The sequence below is a fragment of the Microcaecilia unicolor genome, chromosome 2, assembly GCF_901765095.1.
Source record: "Microcaecilia unicolor chromosome 2, aMicUni1.1, whole genome shotgun sequence".
Lineage (NCBI taxonomy): Eukaryota > Metazoa > Chordata > Amphibia > Gymnophiona > Siphonopidae > Microcaecilia > Microcaecilia unicolor.
In genome coordinates this window covers 208941016-208963089 of record NC_044032.1, presented here as the reverse complement: position 1 = coordinate 208963089, position 22074 = coordinate 208941016, and the positions used below count along the sequence as shown (strand labels likewise).

The following is a 22074-nucleotide window of genomic DNA, read 5'->3' as shown; positions in this document are numbered from 1 at the left end:
TGGAAGTGTTGTTTATTACTAAATTACTCCTCATGGAGGCAATCATACAGCAAAGAAAACATTTAGAAGCTTAATATGGCTTTTCAGGACTAAACAGGAAGTAATTGTAAGATGTTGACACTCAAAACAGAGCTTTATGCATAGAAATAGGTTCTTACACATTTTTGTATAGAAAGTACACATGAATTTCTCAAATCTTGTGTTTGTTAAATAGTAGAAGCTTGCCAGGTGCCCTTGGCCTGGATTGGCTGCTGTCATGGACAGGATGCTGGGCTCGATGGACCCTTGGTCTTTTCCCAGTATGGCATTACTTATGTACATGTGCATGCAGTTTCAGTGGGATCATTTTCAAAGGGAACGTGTGTGTATTTTATCATTGAAAAATGGTATCACGTCTTGGGCCATCTAGGCACCTGTCAAATTTACTGTCTTAGGCACATAAATCTAGGCATGTGAATTGCACAGTTAAACGTAGGGGGTCACTTCAGCCAAAAACCATAGGGTGCTAATTGAAGCACTAGATGTTTTTGATTTTTAAATTCACCACTCTGAGATTTAGGTGGGAACAAAGTAGAACTGGTCAGAAATCTGGGGAGGGGAGGGTCAGGTGGGAAGATGGTAGGAGTGAGGAGGATTTTAGCATGTAAAGTTATGAAACGACATTGGCCTTACATTCACCCAGTGAAAGGTTTCACAATCCAACCAAATGTGTCTTCAGCACCAGCCTGACCATCAGAATGCTACACTAGAGAGAAGAGATGTAGATAGCAGAGGAACCCTTGTAGATGTCAGAATGCCCTAAAGAAGCCTTATACTTCTTTTGCGTACATTAAGTGGTATTCTGGCCCATCAACAAGGGTCCCTCTGCTATCTACATCTCTTCTCTCTAGTGTAGCATTCTGATTGTCAGGCTGGTGCTGGAAACAGCTAGATTCTTGGTCATTGTTTCATAATTTTGCATGATTTGTATCATTTAAATACAAATAAAACACCCTAGTTAAATAAAAATAGAAGATGTGTTTATTGAATAAACTGCTAGCCCACTAGGGACAGAGAAGGTGCCTACATATAATAAATAACCACTTGTGTTGTACCACAGAAAGGTAGTATATCAAATGCATGACCTGAAAACGCACTATTTTCCGTAGTAATCCCTAACCCCTCTCCTGGCTTATTTTGTATTGTTCACTCTATTTTCATTCCTTCTCTGTGCTGACCACTTTCAAATGACTCAAGCATATGTATTTGATTCCACTGGAAAAGATATTAAGCAATAGTGTCTGTGTACAGAGGGTGTTTTTTTTTGGGTGGGGGGCGGAAGCTAGAAAGGGTGTTTAGGGATTGTTTTATTATGTTAAAAAAACAACGAAATGTATAATTTATAAACTTCTAACAATAAAAGCCCTAAATATGAGTTCCATCTCCAGAGCTCTTAGCAATATGCTCTCAAGATTCAAAAAGCAATGAGTCAAGTTGAACTTGATTTGCTTGCGACATTGATTTCTTCTAAATAATTTAAAGAGTCCAGAGGCAAAATGGTTTATATGAATATTTACATTTTCTTGAATGTCCTAAGACAGTGAGGGTAATTCTGTAAGTGGGCATCTCCTTCTATGCACCCTAATGTCATATAATGGTGTCTTGGTGCCCAGATTCTGTTATAGAATACTGGCACAGCCCGGTATTGGTGTGCCTTAAATCTAGGCAACTACAGTTACACCACCCATAGATCAGACGTAATTGTGGGCACCTAAATGCAGTGTTGGCGTGTGTTGTTTGAAGTGTTCTGTAAGTGGCAGCACTGCCCATTCTCCGCCCATGTGATTCCTTGCGATTGTGTTCTGTGCCACTTAAGCATTGCTTTAACAGAGGCCAAAAAAGCAAACAGGATGCTAAGAATTATGAAAGGGGTGTAAAATAAGACCAAGAATATTATAATGCCTCTGTATCGCTCCATGGTACGGCCTCACCTTGAGTATTGCGTTCAATTCTGGTCACCATATATCTACAAAGATATATCAGAATTTAAAAAAAAAAAAAGGTTCAAAGAAGATTGACCAAAATGATAAAGGATGGAACTCTTCCCATATGAGGAAAGGCTTAAGAGGTTAGGCTTCTTCAGCTTTGAAATTAGATGGCTGGGGGGGGGGGGGGGGGCGGGGGGGGGGGGGCGGGGGGGGGGAGGAACGATTGTGGTCTACAAAAACCTGAGTGGCGTAGAAAGGGTAAAAGTGAATTTTTTTTTTACTCTTTCAGTAGTTCAGAATAGCTAAGCTCCGTCCAGTTAGATTGTAAGCTCTGTTGAGCAGGGACTGTCTTTTCATGTTCAAATGAACAGCGCTGCGTACATGTAGTAGTAGAAAAGCTCTGTTCATTATTTGCTACATATTATACTCTGTTGGGGTTTTTATTTTCTTTAATATCTGAATAATTACAAACTGGCTTCTTTGACAATTTTGAATAAACATTTATTATGTTTAATACTTATTTAGTAGCCAGAGGTTTTCTTGCCTGGGGGGGCAAGGGTCCACCCTCCAGGAGACCTCCAGAAGGGTTACTCCTGTCTCTGAGGCAAAGACAGAAGTGTGCAATTCTAAAGCAGTTTAACTGGGCAGTAGAGGCTCAGTTAAATATTGCTGGCTCGGGAGCAGATATTCAGTGGCACACCGGTTGACAGCCGCTGCCTTAGAAAGTTAATTTATTCTTCAGTTACTGTGGTCCATTTTGTCTGAGGACCTTGAAAATCAAAGGTAGAGTTAAAAATTTGGCCCTGTAAGGTACCGGTAGGCAGTGTAGTTTCTGCTTAAAGGGTGTGATGTGATCATGCAGCCTTCCCGATCACTTTAATTTGCCACTTTTTTAAAGGTCTTATTTCATTGCACCTTTCACTTACATACATGATAAAATCTAATGCAGAGACTCTCTAGAGATGTGGTGCTTTTGCTTAATATTTTTATAATTGTCTCAGAATTTTGAAAGATGTGCTGCAGAGCTTGCTACCCTGTTTGCTGTAGGTGCAAAGGTGTGAGTCATAGGCGCCCGGTATAAGAGGCTTGGGGAGGCTAAGCCTCCCCAGCCAGAAGTGCAGCAAGGGCAGGGTGGTGGGCGGATCGTGCGATCCCCGTCTAGTGCGGTATCGCTTCTCCCCCGCCGCTCCTGTCACGTCGGCTTTCAACTTCGAGGCTTCCGATCTTTGCCCCCCCCCCCCCCCGTCTGGTGCGGTGTCGCATCTCCCCCTCTGCTCCTGTACGTCGTCTTTCAACTTCGAGGCTTCCTTTCAGTAGCAGCAGCAGCATCAGCAATGATGTAAGCGCTGCTTTCAGCCTGCCCCGGAAGCACTCTCTTTACAGCTTCCCGCGTAGGAGGGACGCTGTCCAAAGAAGGCTTCCGGGGCAGGCTGAAAGCAGCGCTTACATCATTGCTGCTACTGCTACCGGAAGGAAGCTTCGAAGTTGAAAGACGACGTACAGGAGCGGAGGGGGAGAGCGATACCGTGGGTGTTGTCTATAGACCCCCGACACAATTGGAAGGACTAGATAAAGATCTGATCGCTGATATTCAAAAGTTGGGGAAGAAAAGAGAGGTGCTGCTGTTGGGAGATTTTAATCTGCCGGATGTAGATTGGAAGGTTCCGTCTGCAAAATCGGAAAGAAGTAGAGAGATTGTGGATGCTTTCCAAAGTGCTCTGCTCAGACAAATGGTGAACAAACCCACGAGGGAGGGAGCCACGTTGGATCTGGTGCTCACGAATGGGGATAGTGTGTCAAATGTCCGAGTGGCTGCACACCTGGGAAACAGTGACCATCAAACGGTTTGTTTTGATGTAACGGCTCATGTGGATGGCGGCCACTCTAAACTCAAAGTCCTGGATTTCAAGCGAGCTGACTTTAACAAAATGGAAGAATACCTGAGGAAGGAGCTGATGGGCTGGGAGGACATACGAGAAGTGGAAGGACAGTGGTCCAGGCTAAAAGAAGTAATAAACAGGGCCACAGACTTTTATGTAAGGAGGGTAAATAAAAGCAAGAGAAAAAGGAAACCGATATGGTTTTCAAAGCAAGTGGCTGAGAAAATAAAGGCTAAAGAGTTAGCGTTCCAGAAATACAAAAAATCTCAAGTAGAGGAACACGGGGAGGAATACCGGATGAAACTGAAAGAAGCCAAGAGAGAGGTACGTCTGACGAAGGCGCAAGCGGAAGAACAAATGGCTAGAAATGTAAGGAGGGGAGACAAAAACTTCTTCAGGTATATTAGTGAAAGGAGAAAGACTAAAAAGGGGATTGTGAGACTAAAGGATACAGCAAAACGCTATGTAGAAAATGATGAAGAAAAAGCCAATTTGCTAAATAGATACTTTTGTTCTGTTTTTACTGAAGAAAATCCTGGGGAAGGACCGAGAGGGACTGGCAAAAGTACACCTGAAAACGAAGTGGATAGAGCACCGTTCACGGAAGAGAGTGTATATGAACAACTTGGAAAGCTAAAGGTGGACAAAGCCATGGGGCCGGACGGGATCCACCCCAGAATACTGAGGGAACTCAGAGAGATTCTGGTGGGTCCTCTTAAAGATTTGTTTAATAAATCCTTGGAGACAGGAGAGGTTCCGAGGGATTGGAGAATGGCGGAGGTGGTCCCTCTTCACAAAAGTGGGGATAGGGAAGAAGCTGGAAACTACAAGCCGGTAAGCCTCACTTCGGTTATTGGAAAAGTAATGGAAGCCATGCTGAAGGAAAGGATAGTGAATTTCCTGGAAGCCAATAAGTTGCAAGATCCGAGACAACATGGTTTCACCAAAGGGAAGTCGTGCCAAACGAATCTCATTGAATTCTTTGACTGGGTGACGGGAGAATTAAATCAAGGACGTGCTATGGACGTCATCTACTTAGATTTCAGCAAGGCTTTTGACACGGTTCCCCACAGGAGGCTCTTGAATAAACTAGAAGGGCTGAAGATAGGACCCGAAGTGGTGAACTGGATTAGGAACTGGTTGACGGGCAGACGCCAGAGGGTGGTAGTGAATGGAGTTCGCTCGGAGGAGGGAAAGGTGAGTAGTGGAGTGCCTCAGGGATCGGTGCTGGGGCCCATTCTGTTCAATATATTTGTGAGTGACATTGCCGAAGGGTTACAAGGTAAAGTTTGCCTTTTTGCGGATGACACCAAGATTTGCAACAGAGTGGACACCCCGGAGGGAGTGGAAAACATGAAAAAAGATCTGAAGAAGCTGGAAAAATGGTCTAACGTTTGGCAATTAAAATTCAATGCGAAGAAATGCAAAGTGATGCACTTAGGGAGTAGAAATCCAAGGGAGACGTATGTGTTAGGCGGGGAGAGTCTGATAGGCACGGACGGGAAGAGGGATCTTGGGGTGATAGTATCTGAGGACCTGAAGGCGACGAAACAGTGCGACAAGGCGGTGGCCGTAGCGAGAAGATTGCTAGGCTGTATAGAGAGAGGAGTAACCAGCAGAAGAAAGGAGGTTTTAATGCCCCTGTATAAGACGTTGGTGAGGCCCCACCTGGAGTATTGTGTTCAGTTTTGGAGGCCGTATCTTGCGAAGGATGTTAAAAAAAAAAAAAATGGAAGCGGTGCAAAGAAAAGCTATGAGGATGGTATGGGATTTGCGTTCCAAGACGTATGAAGAGAGACTTGCTGACCTGAACATGTATACTCTGGAGGAAAGGAGGAACAGGGGTGATATGATACAGGCGTTCAAATATTTGAAAGGTATTAATCCGCAAACGAATCTTTTCCGGAGATGGGAAGGCGGTAGAACGAGAGGACATGAAATGAGATTGAAGGGGGGCAGACTCAGGAAAGATGTCAGGAAGTATTTCTTCACGGAGAGGGTGGTGAACGCTTGGAATGCCCTCCCGCGGGAGGTGGTGGAGATGAAAACAGTAACGGAATTCAAGCATGCGTGGGACAGGCATAAAGGAATCCTATGCAGAAGGAATGGATCCACAGAAGCTTAGCTGAAATTGGGTGGCGGGGGGAAGAGGGGTTGGTGGTTGAGAGGCTAGGATGGGGGAGGGCAGACTTATACGGGGTCTGTGCCAGAGCCGGTGATGGGAGGCGGGACTGGTGGTTGGGAGGCGGGAAATACTGCTGCACAGACTTATACGGTCTGTGCCCTGAAAAAGACAGGTACAAATCAAGGTAAGGTATACACATATGAGTTTATCGTGGGCAGACAAGATGGACCGTGCAGGTCTTTTTCTGCCGTCATCTACTATGTTACTATGTTAGTCCGGTTGGTGGGTGGGGGTGGGAAGCGATGCCAGCCAGCCAGCTGCCAGATCAAAGGGAAAGGGGGGTGGAGAGAGGAGGATGTGAGATGCCACATCTAAAGGGAAGAGGGAGGAAGGAAAGCAATGGCAGGGCATGGGAATGGGAAAAAGGAGGGGATGGAGAAAGGAGTGAGAGTGATGGAAGCAAGAAGGGGAGGCAAGAGAAAGGTGGGATGCATGAAGGAGAGGAGAGATGCATGAAGACGCTGGAGGAGAGAGAAAGTGGAAAAGTGCAGGGGAGAGTCAGGGACATGCAAAAGAGCAGGGGAGAGCCAGAGAGAGATGGGGAGAGAAAAAGGGGACATGCAAAAGAGCAGGGGAGAGCCAGAGAGAAAATGCTGGATGGAAGAGGGGTACAGAGAGAGAGATTAGTGGAAAGATGGGGAGAGAAAGAAGGGACATGGGCAGGAGAGAGAGAGAGAAGCTACTGGGGGAGACCCTAGCTGTCAGACGGAGAAATGCTGAATGAAAGGAGAGAGAAAGAGGGAAAATGCTGGAAGGAGGGGGCAAAAAGAGGGAAGACAGACACTGGACTTAAGGGTAGGGAGTGAAAGAGGAAAGACACTGGAAGGATGGGGATAGAGAGGACATGCTGAATGGAAAAGGGTCGAGAGAGAGAACTGTTTAGAAGGAAGGGGAGATAGAGGGAGACAATGGATGGAAGGAGAGGGAGACAATAGACAAAAGGATTGAGAGAGGGTAATGGGTAGAAGGATGGAGAGAGAAAGAGGGATGACACTGGATGGAAGGGTAGAAGAGAAAGAGGGAAGGTGCTGGACATGGATGGACGGAGGGGAGGGAAGAGAGGAGAAATCTGGACATGGATGTAGTGGAGGGCAGGGAAGACAGGAGAAAAGTTGGATAAGGATGGAGGGAAGGAAAGACAAAGGAAGGAGATGTACACGGATGGAGTGGAAGGGAGAGAGGAGAAATGCTGGACATGGATGGAGGGAAGGGAAGACAGGAAGTACATGCACATGGGGAGGGGAGAAATGCTGGATATGGATGGAGGGAAAATTGCTGAATTTAAGGGCTGGATTGGAACACTTTGAGTGCAGATGCTGAAACTGGAGAAAGGTTAGGGACAGGGCTACAGGTGGTAGACAGGACGCATAAGGACACAGGAGGATGGTGGACATGTTGAGAGAAAAAATATCAAATGGAAAGAAGATACTGGGACCAAAGCGAATAGAAAAACAAAATGATCAGACAACAAAGGTAGAAAAAAGTATTTTATTCAGAATTTATTAACTGGAATATGTCAGCTTTTGGAAATGTGCATCTGTGATATTTTGCATGTAAGTTTCAATTTTTCTAGTATTGCTGCATGCTGAGTCTGACTTCTTGAGGTAACTTTCCAGTTTTGCCTTCATATCTGTTGTGTCATGTGTTTTTCATGTGTAATCAAGGTGCAGTATTCTACTAGTGTGTAGTATTTACAGCCCTTTTTGGTTTTTTTTTTTTGTTTGTTTCACTTGGTTGTGTACTGGTGTTTTAGAGCCCAGAGTAATTACAGTGCTGCCTTTCCACGCATAAGGTTGTAGCTCGTCCTGTCCTTGGAATTAGTGCTGTTATGGTTTGCTAAGGTTGTGAGTGTGTTTTTGCACAAGTTTGTGTATAGTATTTTGCAGTGGAGAGATTGTGTATTGGCTTTACTGAGGTGGCACCAAAACATCGGAAAGGGTTTTAGAGCCTAAATCATGAAACACTACCTCTTGAAGGATCTACATATAGTCGTTAATAAAAGGAGCTCATTGTGAACACTATCCACCCTAAAAGGGTGTTTTGTGGCTCTACATGAGAATTGTGTTATTATGATCCCTTGTTTCATATTGTCTGCATTTTCCATATGGGTGGTATATTGGTGTATTAGGGTCTGCCTAGTGTTATGGTACAGTAAGGTTCTGAGTGTGTTTTTGCACAAATTTGTGCATAGTGTTTTACAGTTGAGCGATTGTGGTTAGTATATGCTTTGAGCAACCACTTTATTCTTTGACATATGATACATATCTAATATCTAAATTTAATAAAAGGTATTAATTGTGACTATTTTATTTTTACTTATTTTTTTTTGTTAATTGTGGCTATAAGCTCCGCCCCTGGCTCCACCCCTAACCCGCCCCCTTTAGCCTCCCCAAACAGTTGGGCCACCGACCGCCTATGGTGTGAGTAGTACATGGAAACAAAAATGTGCAGAAACTCTGAACATACAAATTAAAAGCTGTTCTGTCACCAACTTTTAATCATAGGTGTAGTTTGCTTGGGTGAGAAGTAGGGAGGTCAGATTGGTAGCAAGTTGCCAAGGGCTGGATTTTGCCCTATCACTTGGGGCCGAGGGCTGAATTTTGTCCTACCACATGGGGCAGTGCCTCTGAGAGATCCTAGAGCTATTGCTATGTGATCCTAGTTATTCAGCCTCGAGTCCCAGGTGGCTTACCTAACTCTGTTAAAACACCCCCCCTCAGGTCGCATTCAATCAACCCTTCCATTCCCAGCTCATGTTGGTCTTGTCATGATCAACTGGGCACTATCAAACATCTTATTTTTGAGTGTGTATGTAATAAACCATTTTGGGATGACGTATGCCTCACTTTAACAGATGTGTTTCATTTCACTGGTCCTATGTTATACAAATATGTGTTGCTTTGAGACCAGTGTTTTCAATCTATTTACAGTGGGGGAAATAAGTATTTGATCCCTTGCTGATTTTGTAAGTTTGCCCACTGACAAAGACATGAGCAGCCCATAATTGAAGGGTAGGTTATTGGTAACAGTGAGAGATAGCACATCACAAATTAAATCCGGAAAATCACATTGTGGAAAGTATATGAATTTATTTGCATTCTGCAGAGGGAAATAAGTATTTGATCCCCCACCAACCAGTAAGAGATCTGGCCCCTACAGACCAGGTAGATGCTCCAAATCAACTCGTTACCTGCATGACAGACAGCTGTCGGCAATGGTCACCTGTATGAAAGACACCTGTCCACAGACTCAGTGAATCAGTCAGACTCTAACCTCTACAAAATGGCCAAGAGCAAGGAGCTGTCTAAGGATGTCAGGGACAAGATCATACACCTGCACAAGGCTGGAATGGGCTACAAAACCATCAGTAAGACGCTGGGCGAGAAGGAGACAACTGTTGGTGCCATAGTAAGAAAATGGAAGAAGTACAAAATGACTGTCAATCGACAAAGATCTGGGGCTCCACGTAAAATCTCACCTCGTGGGGTATCCTTGATCATGAGGAAGGTTAGAAATCAGCCTACAACTACAAGGGGGGAACTTGTCAATGATCTCAAGGCAGCTGGGACCACTGTCACCACGAAAACCATTGGTAACACATTACGACATAACGGATTGCAATCCTGCAGTGCCCGCAAGGTCCCCCTGCTCCGGAAGGCACATGTGACGGCCCATCTGAAGTTTGCCAGTGAACACCTGGATGATGCCGAGAGTGATTGGGAGAAGGTGCTGTGGTCAGATGAGACAAAAATTGAGCTCTTTGGCATGAACTCAACTCGCCGTGTTTGGAGGGAGAGAAATGCTGCCTATGACCCAAAGAACACCGTCCCCACTGTCAAGCATGGAGGTGGAAATGTTATGTTTTGGGGGTGTTTCTCTGCTAAGGGCACAGGACTACTTCACCGCATCAATGGGAGAATGGATGGGGCCATGTACCGTACAATTCTGAGTGACAACCTCCTTCCCTCCGCCAGGGCCTTAAAAATGGGTCGTGGCTGGGTCTTCCAGCACGACAATGACCCAAAACATACAGCCAAGGCAACAAAGGAGTGGCTCAGGAAGAAGCACATTAGGGTCATGGAGTGGCCTAGCCAGTCACCAGACCTTAATCCCATTGAAAACTTATGGAGGGAGCTGAAGCTGCGAGTTGCCAAGCGACAGCCCAGAACTCTTAATGATTTAGAGATGATCTGCAAAGAGGAGTGGACCAAAATTCCTCCTGACATGTGTGCAAACCTCATCATCAACTACAGAAGACGTCTGACCGCTGTGCTTGCCAACAAGGGTTTTGCCACCAAGTATTAGGTCTTGTTTGCCAGAGGGATTAAATACTTATTTCCCTCTGCAGAATGCAAATAAATTCATATACTTTCCACAATGTGATTTTCCGGATTTAATTTGTGATGTGCTATCTCTCACTGTTACCAATAACCTACCCTTCAATTATGGGCTGCTCATGTCTTTGTCAGTGGGCAAACTTACAAAATCAGCAAGGGATCAAATACTTATTTCCCCCACTGTAAGTCAGAATGATTCCATGCTTGTTAATACTTTACTTGCTTTAGCCTTGAAAATTGTATTCTGCCACTGGAAGACTCTGGATCAAGCCACACATCAAGGCTGGTGGAATTTAGTATTTCAGACTTATAGAATTATTCCTTGCTAAAAAGTCACATTGCTATATTTCTTACAAGGAGAAGTGGTCTTTGTTGCTTGTGTACTTTAGAGATGCCTCCACCTACCCTTCTCTCTCTTTCCTCTACACATTAATTGATTTTGTTTGCTTTATTTTTTTGTCTACTAGATTGTAAGCTCTTTGAGCAGGGACTGTCTTTCTTCTATGTTTGTGCAGCGCTGCATACGCTTTGTAGCGCTATAGAAATGCTAAATAGTAGTAGTAGTAGATGCATGTTGAGAAGTCCTTTCCCTCCTGGGTGTTTTTTTTTTTTCTTGTTTTGTTTTTTTTTAAATTGCTTCTTTTTCTCTCTTTTCCCTCCCTCACGCTTTTTGGCATTTGTATGATGTTATAATGCTTTCTAATATGTTGTTCTGTTCTTAAATCAATAAAAATACGAAGACTTAAAATAAAAAAAAAACAACAAAAATAAAACAAACTTATTCTTCCTGCCTTGTTGTAAATTATACTGGGTATAATTTTGTAACAGTGCCTATAAAAATTGCCTGTTTATGCTTATATAAGCAACACAAGTGTCCAGGATGATCCCCGATAGCAAGAAATGCTGCATTAGAAACTTTCACCTGCTCTGAGGGAGGTGCAAATGTGTGCATGTGATATGTATTTTACAAAGTACTGAGGAGCAATACAAAGTAGAGGGTGACATGTGACTCTCAAGATAGCAGTATCGGATGAAAGACTTTATTGAGGTACCAAGACATGACACGGGTCCATGTTTTGGTAGTCTGGACCTCCTCATACGTAAAAAAGAATATGACTTCAGCACTACAAGACAGACAGATAGGAATGCCTTCCTTTATTATTCCAGCTTTTGTAACCCATCGCTTTTTTATTTGCTGTACTGCCAGTGTCTGCGACTAAAGAACATACGTTCTGGTTACAATGATTTTGAAAAACAGTCAGCTATTATGTTGGAAAGATTCAGCAGAGAGAATGTACCAACAGCTGCATTACAAGAAGGACTTGACAAAGCAAAAAGTAAATTGAAGAGTGACCTTTTGTTAGAATGCCAAGATAAGAGTAATCTGGATGTCATTTGCACTTTGAGATACTCCCATATAGCAGGAAAGATACAAAGGATTATCAGAAAAAATGGCACATATTGGAGGGCCACGAGTGCTTTAAGAATAAAAATTTGGTAGTGGCGTATTCCAGAGGATGAAGCCTAAAGAAATAAAGAATCGTACCATCAGCTCATCCAGATCCTACTGCTGACCTTCTACAGGGGATTTATCTTGGAAATAGACCTTGCAGGAGATGCAGTGTTTGCCCTCATGCTATATCACCTTCATTCATCCACAGTCAAAAAAGGTTTTCACTCTTGGACATTCCTTAAACTACAACACAGCATATATGATGTACATTATCCAGTGTCCTTATCAGCTTCTTAATGAGACCTTTGTGCATCTGGCTCTCGGTATCTTGGAGAGAAGGTTCATTTCTGTGAAACTGTTCTAGAATTGTTGGCATCTTTCAGTCTCCTTGTAAACTTGGCATCCATTATTCAGTTTTTTTTAAGCAGACCATGTGATCATATGGATAAAAGATTTCTAGCCCATGAATTGCAAGAATGGTCTGTTTTTGATTGCTTTGCAACTGTTCCATAATGGATAATTGAACTTTTTAAATATCAACAGTTTACCTGATTGGCCCGCAGATACTGCAGTTTAAGTAAAAATGAAACCTCTCCATGATCTTGTAGGCATGCATAGATTGAGGTGTGGAAGTGGGCATACAGCCTTTTCAGCACTGACAAACCTATATAAGATCTCCCAGTGTCTGGACGCTTACTTTTTAACCACGTATCCCCTGGATAATTTCTTAAGAATCTACTTAATACATAAAATGTTGTTCTACATGCTCAAGCCCCTTATAAAATTATTCCCTAGGTAATTGTTTTTATCCTTGAATATTCCTCTTTTATATTATTGGGCAGCAGTTGACAGGAAAGGGTGCTACCTCACTACAGAACAGTGATGCACAGCAGTGTAGCATTGGGTTGAACGTTAGTTGACTGCAAATTGGTACAATTTTTGTCAGAGGATCTAGTACGTAAAATTATTGTTTTTTTTTTTTCCAGAATACAACGGATGCTCAGACTACTCAAAATATCTTAAATATTCTCATCGAGCTGGTATCAGCTGGTAAGATATATTTTCATCAAACTGATCCAAACTATTTGTCTGTTTTTGGTACTATAGTAAAATAACCAAAGATGCCAAAATAATTATTAGAAAAATACTCTAGGAAAAAGAATGTTCCAGTAATCCAGCACTCTTCGATATCTTTTAATCCTTGCACACCCAAAAGAACTTGACAAAAATATTGTTTTAAAATAATTTATGAAATAGATGAATATATTTCTGCAAATATAATAAATTTCAAACTCTAGGAAAAAATGTGTCAATAACTAAGCACCCTTTGGTATGTTTTAATCCTTGCACTCCCAAAAGAGCTTGACAAAAATATTGCTTTAAAATAAATTTTTAAAGAAATAAATGAATATATTTCTGCAAATATAATCAATTTCAAAAATATAAACAGCTAATCACTTCACTTAAGTACTGGCTTAATCCTCCAGCACAGTCCTCTGACATAGTGTCAGTGTTGGAGTGGCCTAGTGGTTAGAGCACTGGTCTTGCAATCCAGAGGTGGCCAGTTCAAACCCCACTGCTGCTCTTTGTGATCTTCGGCAAGTCACTTAACCCTCCATTGCCTCAGGTTCAAACTTAGATTGTGAGCCCTTCTGGGACAGAAAAATATCCAGTGTACCTGAATGTAACTCACCTTGAGCTACTACTGAAAAAGGTGTGAGCAAAATCTAAATAATAAATAAATGGTACATTAAATAATGGCTTCCTCAGGGAGATCTAAAGTCCACATCGCTAATAAAGAATAATACTTTCATATAACTTAATAACAAAAAAAATTAAACACCAAAGAAGCACCAGCTTATTTCTCGAAGGTCAATTTTTTTTGTGGTAGACATGCACACATGTCTAATGACAGATGCATGTTCAAGACAATCTCATTATTGTTCTCACAGTGTACTGTATTAAACATAAGTGTCAAATGTAGAAATTTTTTAAAATATATTTGTGTTATCTGCTGCATCTCATATGCATATCCATGTCCCTCTCTTTTTTTTTTTTTTTTTTAATTTTCCAGGTGGTGCTCGGAGAACAAGTTTGTTGGTGTCCAAGGGAGGGACACAAGTCTTACTGCAGTTGCTATTAGCTGCCAGCAAGGACTCCTTACAAAGTGAAGAGCTAATGATTCAGCTTCATACGCTTCTTGTAAAAATTGGATCTAAAGGTAAGAAGTCCATATTCTACCAGATAAAGCTTTATCACCTTGTAATATACTAGTATTGCTAATAACTACCAATTTTGTCAGGAAAATGAAGTTCTGTAGCTTTCCTTAAGCAGCCATAACGCAACACTGTTAAACTTGGTATATAGAAAATCAGATCTTTACATAGTAACATAGTAGATGACGGCAGAAAAAGACCTGCATGGTCCATCTAGTCTGCCCAACAAGATAAACTCATATGTGCTACTTTTTGTGTATACCTTACCTTGATTTGTACCTGTCCCTTTCAGGGCACAGGCTGTGTAAGTCTGCCCAGCACTATCCCTGCCTCCCAACCACCAGTCCCGCCTTCCACCACCGGCTCTGGCACAGACTGTATAAGTCTGCCCAGCACCATCCCCGCCTCCCGCCACCGGCTCAGCTTGCTTTGACATCCCACAATTCAGGTAACTGCTGAGGGTCTTAGATGTTGAAGGTGCCAGGAACCCAGCCCTGAAAAGCATTCTCCCATTTACTTTAGGCTTCTCTTCCAGTGCTTCTTCAAAGATAAACAACCATAGCATTGTGCCAGTACTCCCACTCTTGCTTTCCAGTTTCCAGGGACCCCCTCTCCCCTCTTGGCTCCTTGAGTTACAAGGGAGGATCCATACCCTCACCCTTTCGTGCTGCCTATAGGTGCCAATACCTAAATTGTGATTTAGTGTGAGAAGCAGATAAGTATTTTTCTAAATGAACCACTTGTAACATTTGATACATTGTGAGATGATTTCATAGACAGGGCCCTGGCATTCCAGAATTAAGGGTCTGTGTTAATGCTAATGTTGATCTTCATGGTATTACTATACTGGTGTGCTATTTACGTATGTCATGTGAGGTTTCGTTATATACATAATGTCGCCAGGGTAAGAGCAGTGTGGTCCCATGTATTCGAGTTTATCCATGGTGATGTCAAATTGCTGTTCTATAATGTGTATTCATCAGCATTGCAATACTGTATCAGTAGGATCCTGTCAATGTGGCCTGTTTGGCAGCCTTGGAAGGGCAGGGCTTCAGCTAGATGTCGCTGGAATAACTTAAACTCCACAGTTTCGTCTTGCATCTTCAGTTCTTTCAGTAAAATCTAATGTTCTGATCTTCTTTAATGAAGAATGTGCTCCTCTTGATATTAGTCACCCTCATGTGAACATCTCTGTGGTGGCATTGTCTCTGTAGGGGTTGACAGTAGGGTACCTCACAGGCTTTTGTCAAAATTAATTGATTTCGACAGGTGACATCTCACTTCCGGGTTTTCAGCCACTTCTGGGTATTCATTCAGAGGTGAGGACACACCCAAGCCATGCCCACTCACCACCCAAATCATGCCCACTCCCTGTCCCCCTTGGATGACATCACCAGATGTGATGTCTTGACCCCACCCAAACTCCACCCCTTTTGTATAACCATACCCCTACTATACCTTATTTACATAAACCTGCCCTAACCCCCACCCCTTTTGGTGACATCACAGGAATTGATATCATAGCCATGCCCCTTTTCAAGATGGCAGCCACTACTGTATGCATCACATCACTTCCTGTTTCCATTACTAACTTCCATCTTGGATTTGGTCATGTGATGGGAAATGACATTAAAAAACCCACGACACTGCCCCTTATAGCTTTGGTGGAATTTAGTCATGCATATGCACCTTAACCTTTTTTTTTCCCTTACAGGACATTTTTGTTTTCTTTTTCTTATAATATTTGTCTTTCAAAAGGATACCTTGTGCTTACTTTTAAAGGTGTTTCTTCACTTTTTTTCTCACAGGAAAGACAATAGGCATTTGTTTTCTTTGAAAAGGATACCTTGTGCTTTTAAAACTGTTTTTACTGAATGACAGCCGTTTTAGGTTTAAAACAAAAAGAATAACCTGACCCTCTTTGTCGTCCTCTTTGCTTTTAGCTACATAAGAATGCAAGAGTTGGGCCCCCCATCTGTTTTCAAGAGACAACTGTGTGAGATCATGCCCTAAACGGCTGAAGTGAGACAGAAAAAATGCCAGGGGGTTGCTTGTGTAAGAGCCAAGCTGGTTTTCTCTGCAGCCACTTCGAAACAAAATCCCCTTTTCCGACTCATCTCTCAAGGCAGAGCGCTGCTGCGTTATGTCTCCCCCCTCCCTTCTTCCTAGCTAGCAACAAAAATTACAGGGAGAATCACAGCTCTGCTGTAAGACACCTCAACTTTAAAAAATTACAGACTAGCAAAGTTTTTTTTTCTTTTCAATGCTTTTATTTTAAATGAAAAAGTGGAATGACAGAACAAATGCTTTTCTATAGGTATTGTTATGTCCCCCTTTCTTGGCAGTTCGAAAGTGTATATTTCCATCTCTTAGCCCCCCCCCAGGGAGGGAAAAAACAGATAAGAAAGAGAACTTAGACTCCATTAGGCGCAGTCAGGAAATTACTTTTATTAGCTTGTCACAGAGCCAAAAAGTACAAATAATAGTTCTCTCTCTTGGAGCAGGTTGTCAGTCAGCAGCGCACATCCTGAAAAACAAACTGCTCTCCTAACACCTCCTGGACATCACATATATACTGTTGCAAATTCCATTTCTCATAAATCATGTGATTTCCTATAAACTAGCACCATTAGGTTGCCTTCTACCTTATATGGATTGTTCCTGTATTCTATCAGTCTCTCCTGATGGGAGTTCACATGCAAAATCGGTACCTATTGGCTAGTCAGTTATCTGTTCTGCGTGCACAGTCAGAACAATACCCTTGTGTCCTCTCTCTGTCTGTCTCCACAAATGCAACATACTGGTAGGCTTCACTGTGTCCTCAGTCCCTTAGCAACTCTCAAGGTTAGATCCAGTTTATATGAAAAACATACTCAGCTGCAAACAAATGTTATGAAGTGTCAGTTCTCAGCTCCTGAGAAAACAATGATTGTTACACAAGATGCTGAGTTAGTAGGCTACCTTGTGAGAACCAAACTGACTGTACAGGCCTTAGGCCTAGCCCTTAGTCATAGGCCAAGCATAGGAAGGCATATACAAAAGGAAAAAAATCTCTCATTCTCTGAATCCCCCCCGACCCCCACCTTTGTGTGTAGTCTCCTCCCCTTTCTCCTAGTAAACCCGTTTATCATATAGTCAAATGAATAAAAATGTAATAACGTGGCAAAGCTAGACATGTCTGGACAAGTCTGCAGACAGAACATAAGGACTTGTTCAACATGTGACTGATAGATATAAAAGATGTTACGACCATTGTAAATACTTTCCATCTATTGGGGGATCAGAAAAATGCTACAGCTAAATATGGAGTCCTATGAAACTCCTAATATGCAGAGGATCAGAAGGGGTAAACAACTCTTGTGAGAGAGAGGGCGAAACATCAGTCTTTATCTTAAGCAGCAGTTAAAAATCCTTGCAGTTGAGTTTTTCTTTACCCACTGGTAATCGGCTTGTCAGAATCACAGAACATCATCTGTGAGCAGAACGTGCAGTGTATGGCTGAAACGGAACAGGAGGACCTGTTGCTGGGCCAGGAAATGACGAGTCCTTGGTGAATGAACTACCATGTGGGCAATCTAGGTCCTCTGTTAGTGAGATATTAACTTCTTTACAGTCAAGTCAATATCTTATTAACAGAGGGCCTAGATTGTGAACAGAATATAACTGCAGATTTTACAGAAGACACGTTTGGAGATGCTGTTGATGATGCAGAAATATATCAAGTGGCTGAGGATATGGAACTCATGGATCTTCTAAACCAGACGGAGGCATTGTCTTCCCCGGTTTCACAGGTACACATGTAATTTTGTTTTCTTTTTTTGACAAAATATGTTATGGGGTATAGCTTTGTGGATGTTTTTCTTGATCCACCTTTTTACAGACTGTCCATATTCTCTTGTAGGTGAACGACGAAGGGTATAGAGACACTGCAAAGCCACAGCTGGTCAGCATCATGTGTTTGTGCTGCTTATGTTGCTGTCAGGATGCTGGTGAAAATGTGCAAGTTATACAGAGACTATGCAAATGGACCTCCAGACCCGAGGATGCCCAAGACATGGGATGGTGGTGATCCACGCGCTCTACCGGAAAGGCATATTCAATTCGCTCGTACGAATAGTGGTTTACAGCATTATACATCCCTTCTGGGCCGAGGCTGTGGCAAAAGACTGTTAAGGTTGTGCATTGGAAAGGTGGGGGCTGAGCCAACATGCGTGCTTGAGATGGCACCCTGATGTTGCTGAGAATCACTGAAGTTGTTCTCAAGTATATTACTGAAATTAGAACCAGTGTTTCTGACCCATCTTTACAACATCTGCAATTTTAGATAAGGCATTACCCTTGATGCAGGCATATTTGTATGCTGAAACACAACTGTGTCGGGGTTACCCTCATTTATAGTTGTTGAGTAAAAAAAAAATAATCTGGTTCCATTTTTATCCATTGATTCTGCTGTTTGACTTTCGGTTTGCTCCATTCGTGGAGGTTTTATCCTTCTTGTTGCTGTAAAATCTGTAAAACCACAGATTTGGTTGTCTTTTAGTTTACCATATCCTCCATTCTTTGATGTGCCTAGCTCTTATCCTTGATTGGAACACCTAGAATTCAATTGCAAGGATTTTTAACAGCTGCTTAAGGCCTGCGAGCCTTCCCCAATGCTCTTCATTACTCTGTCTTGGATGGCTAACTTGGACTGAAGTAATGTATAACCAGAAAAGACTTTTTCAAATTTAAGAGTAAGGAAGGAATGCAGAGATTTTGGGGCATCCCATGTGCTGTTAGAATTACTATAATGCAGGGGTGTAGCCAGACTTTGGCGGGAGGGGGGTCCAGAGCCCCAGGTGAGGGGGCACATTTTAGCCCCCCCCCCCCCCCCGCCACCACCACCACCAACTTTGCCCCCCCCCCGCTGACGACCCTCTCGACCCCCCCCCTTCCCTCCCCTGCCGCCGTCTTCACCTACCTTTGCTGGCGGGGGACCCCAATCCCCGCCAGCCGAGGTCCTCTTCTTCCGGCGCAAGGCTTCGTTCTGTTTCTGCGAGTCTGGTGTCCTGTTGTTGTACGTGCAGGACGTCAGACTCACAGAAACAGAACGAAGCCTTGCGCCGGAAGAAGAGGACCTCGGCTGGCGGGGGTTGGGATCCCCCACCAGCAAAGGTAGCCGACAGCGACGGCGGGGGAGGGTTGGCGGCGGGAGGGGAGTCGAGAGGGCCGTCGGCAGGGGTGTCCAGGGCCAAATCTACAGGGTCCCAGGCCCCCGTGGCCCCACGTAGTTATGCCACTGCTATAATGGGTCTAACCAACACGGGTGCATTCCATCCCAAGGTGTTCTCCATCACCAACTCCAATCCTGAAGGCCATCTGTGTGTACTGCTCCAATTTCCCTACACATTGTAGCCAGTCCAACCTCCCTTTTGATTCAGAGAGAACTGGAGGATTGGTGGAGACACCTTCCCAGGCAAACAGGATCTACTACTGTTGTGATCTTTGATTTTTTTGGAACCAGGTGCCCCCCCTGCCCCAACTGTGTACCTAATCCTCCACAGTTGGATGGCAGTACAGTGAACCCTGGTGGGGTGAATTGTACTAGGACTGTTGAAACACTCTCCACAAAAGGGTTGTTCGATCATCTTGGAATTTCAGCTTCAGAAAATACAAAATTTAGCCCAAAATGCCTACTTCCTCCGTTCCATCTTAGGCTACAGAACGACATTTTCTAAAAAATGGCATACTAACAGTTTTGGTACTGAGTCTTTATTGTAAAAAGCTGGATGAAAGGAAGACAGACATAGTAAGACCAAGGACATGTAGCAGAAAGAAACAGAAATATTTCCACAGGCCTGAATAAAAGGAATTTTCAAGTACACGTAGATATATTGCCTATACACATTACATGCTAGGAACTCCAGAAGGAATCTCACTTTGACATAATGCCAGTAGTTCATGAGTGTTAGTAGTAAATTTGTGAGACTGAGATCATATGCCACATACCCTGGCTTAAGAGTTAACTTCATTACTGTCATGGTAAATGCAAAACTAACCCATGTGGAGACATTGCCCCCAGGAGATATTTTGAGTATCTGATTATTATATTCCAGATCACCAAACCACATCATAGCTATTTATTAATTAAATTAAAGCAATTTAATTATCATATTACTTTTCTGTTCTCTCTGCCTCTGGCCTTTACCTTTTTTTGTTGTTCGTAATATATAATTGGATTGTCAAAGAATTTTTTTAGATAAAAATCTGTTCCCCTGGTCTGACAGTGGCTTATCTAAATGTCATTATCCTAGGAAGAAGGCCTTTCTTCAGATACACAAAGGGGCCAATATTCAACCGACAGCGGTGAGCATTTTGCTAACTGCTGCTGGTTTTATTCCTGGATATTTGGTGCCGGGGCCATATCTGGGTTTCGGCATTGAATATCTGGTTTATGCTGAGCTGGATAATGCATAGCAAGTTAGTTTGATATTTACCACTTAAGTGGCTATGGGTTACTGCATAAAGATAGGACTGTGTTTTGTGCTGTCCCGTTTATGCGGTTACCCTGGCCAGCTAAATGCTGAATATTGGCACTTAACCAGCCAACTGTTGACTCCACCCCTGGAACAGCCCAAAATACCTGATTTTCATTTAGTTGCTAACCGCTAATTTTCAGTGGCAATAACCGGTTAAGTGTTTCTGAAAATTAGCGGATAGCCCCGAACCAGTGATTTTAAATGGTCAACGGCTGTTTCTGGCTGGTTAAATCGTTTTGAATATCAACCAGAAAATGAATAGGCTGCCAGGGTATAAGGCCAGAAGAACTTTCATACTTCCTATTTCTAGATTTAACTTAAAAACTATCATGCACTAGCTGTAATGCTTCATTAGGTTTTCTCTCTCTTGCGTTCACTCCTGTGTACAGGCCAAGTGAAACTTGTAGCTGGCTGACTGGCAGAAATATTCAGTTTTGGAATTCCACACATTTTAGAAAATAACAAGTGCTTACTAGTGTACAGCTAGAAAATGTCTATGCTGTGGCATTTCCAGGAATGTTCAGTTCAGGCATGTAGCCAGACCTCAAAATAATAATTCTTTTTTTTTTTTGGGGGGGGGGGGGGAGCTTGAGCCCAAAGTGGGAGGGTCACATTTTGCCTCACCACAACCTGAACATACCTGGGTTGGTGGGGGTCCCCAAGCCCACCCCCAGCAGAAACCTTACTTCAGTTTGTTCACTGCCACGCTGCCTGCCTATGCTCGGTTTTAAGGAAATGGAGCACGTATGAAGCCTTGCGCATGACTTCGGGACCCCCACCAGCTAAACCAGCAGACCTTGGAGGGCCCAAATCCAATTTGGGGTGGCCAGGCCCCACTCCACTGTGGCTGTGCCACTGGTTCAGTTTGTTTGGGCTTTTCTATTATGTTGTCACAGAAGTTGTGTTGTTAATAGTGTGTGGTGTTTCAAAAAGAGCGCACACTTTTGAAACAGGGTGCCATGTTGACGGCACATGAAAACACAATCTCAGAATTTTCTGTGTGCGTTTGTCAATGACATGAAACAGTATAGCAAATGTTCAATGCACATTTCTAGTGCTTACTGTGTTAGCTCACATTAAAGGTTAACAAATAGAAATAAAGAAAAATAAGATGATACCTTTTCTTTTTTTGATTGAACTAACTTAATACATTTTCTGACTAGCTTTTGAAGGCTGGAACCTCCTTCCTCAGGCGCTGAGGAAGATGACAAGAGGCCTTCAAGAAACATTTTTCCCAAATATTTTAATAGAACTTACTTTTTTATTTTTTCTGCAGATAAAAAGTTTGGAATAAAAGCGAGAGTTAATGGAGTTATAAATGTAACCTTGAATTTGGTGAAGCATAATTTGCAAAATTCTAGATTGATATTGCCTTGCCTTCAGGTTCTACGAGTCTATGCTACCAATTGTGAGTATTATGCAAATTTTTCTTTACATACAGTACCAGTGTCAGATGTTTGACCCTCCGAGGTTTTGCTTCACTCAGGGGAGTTTTATTAGCATTCACTATTGTAATCA

The 22074-nt window shown here is 42.9% G+C and overlaps 1 protein-coding gene across 3 annotated transcripts in view; it reads left to right on the top strand.

Moving 5' to 3' along the window:
* AGTPBP1 (ATP/GTP binding protein 1) overlaps positions 1 to 22074 on the top strand; it is a 237825-nt gene that overhangs the window by 78129 nt on the left and 137622 nt on the right. For 2 of the 3 annotated variants that reach the window (XM_030193670.1, XM_030193671.1), the window contains exons 6-8: positions 12809 to 12872; positions 13897 to 14043; positions 21833 to 21964. In XM_030193670.1, the coding sequence (XP_030049530.1) occupies positions 12809 to 12872; positions 13897 to 14043; positions 21833 to 21964 (343 nt within the window). Of the gene's footprint in view, positions 1 to 12808; positions 12873 to 13896; positions 14044 to 16017; positions 16094 to 21832; positions 21965 to 22074 lie in introns of those variants that run through there. The other variant, XM_030193672.1, reaches the window with a different exon arrangement.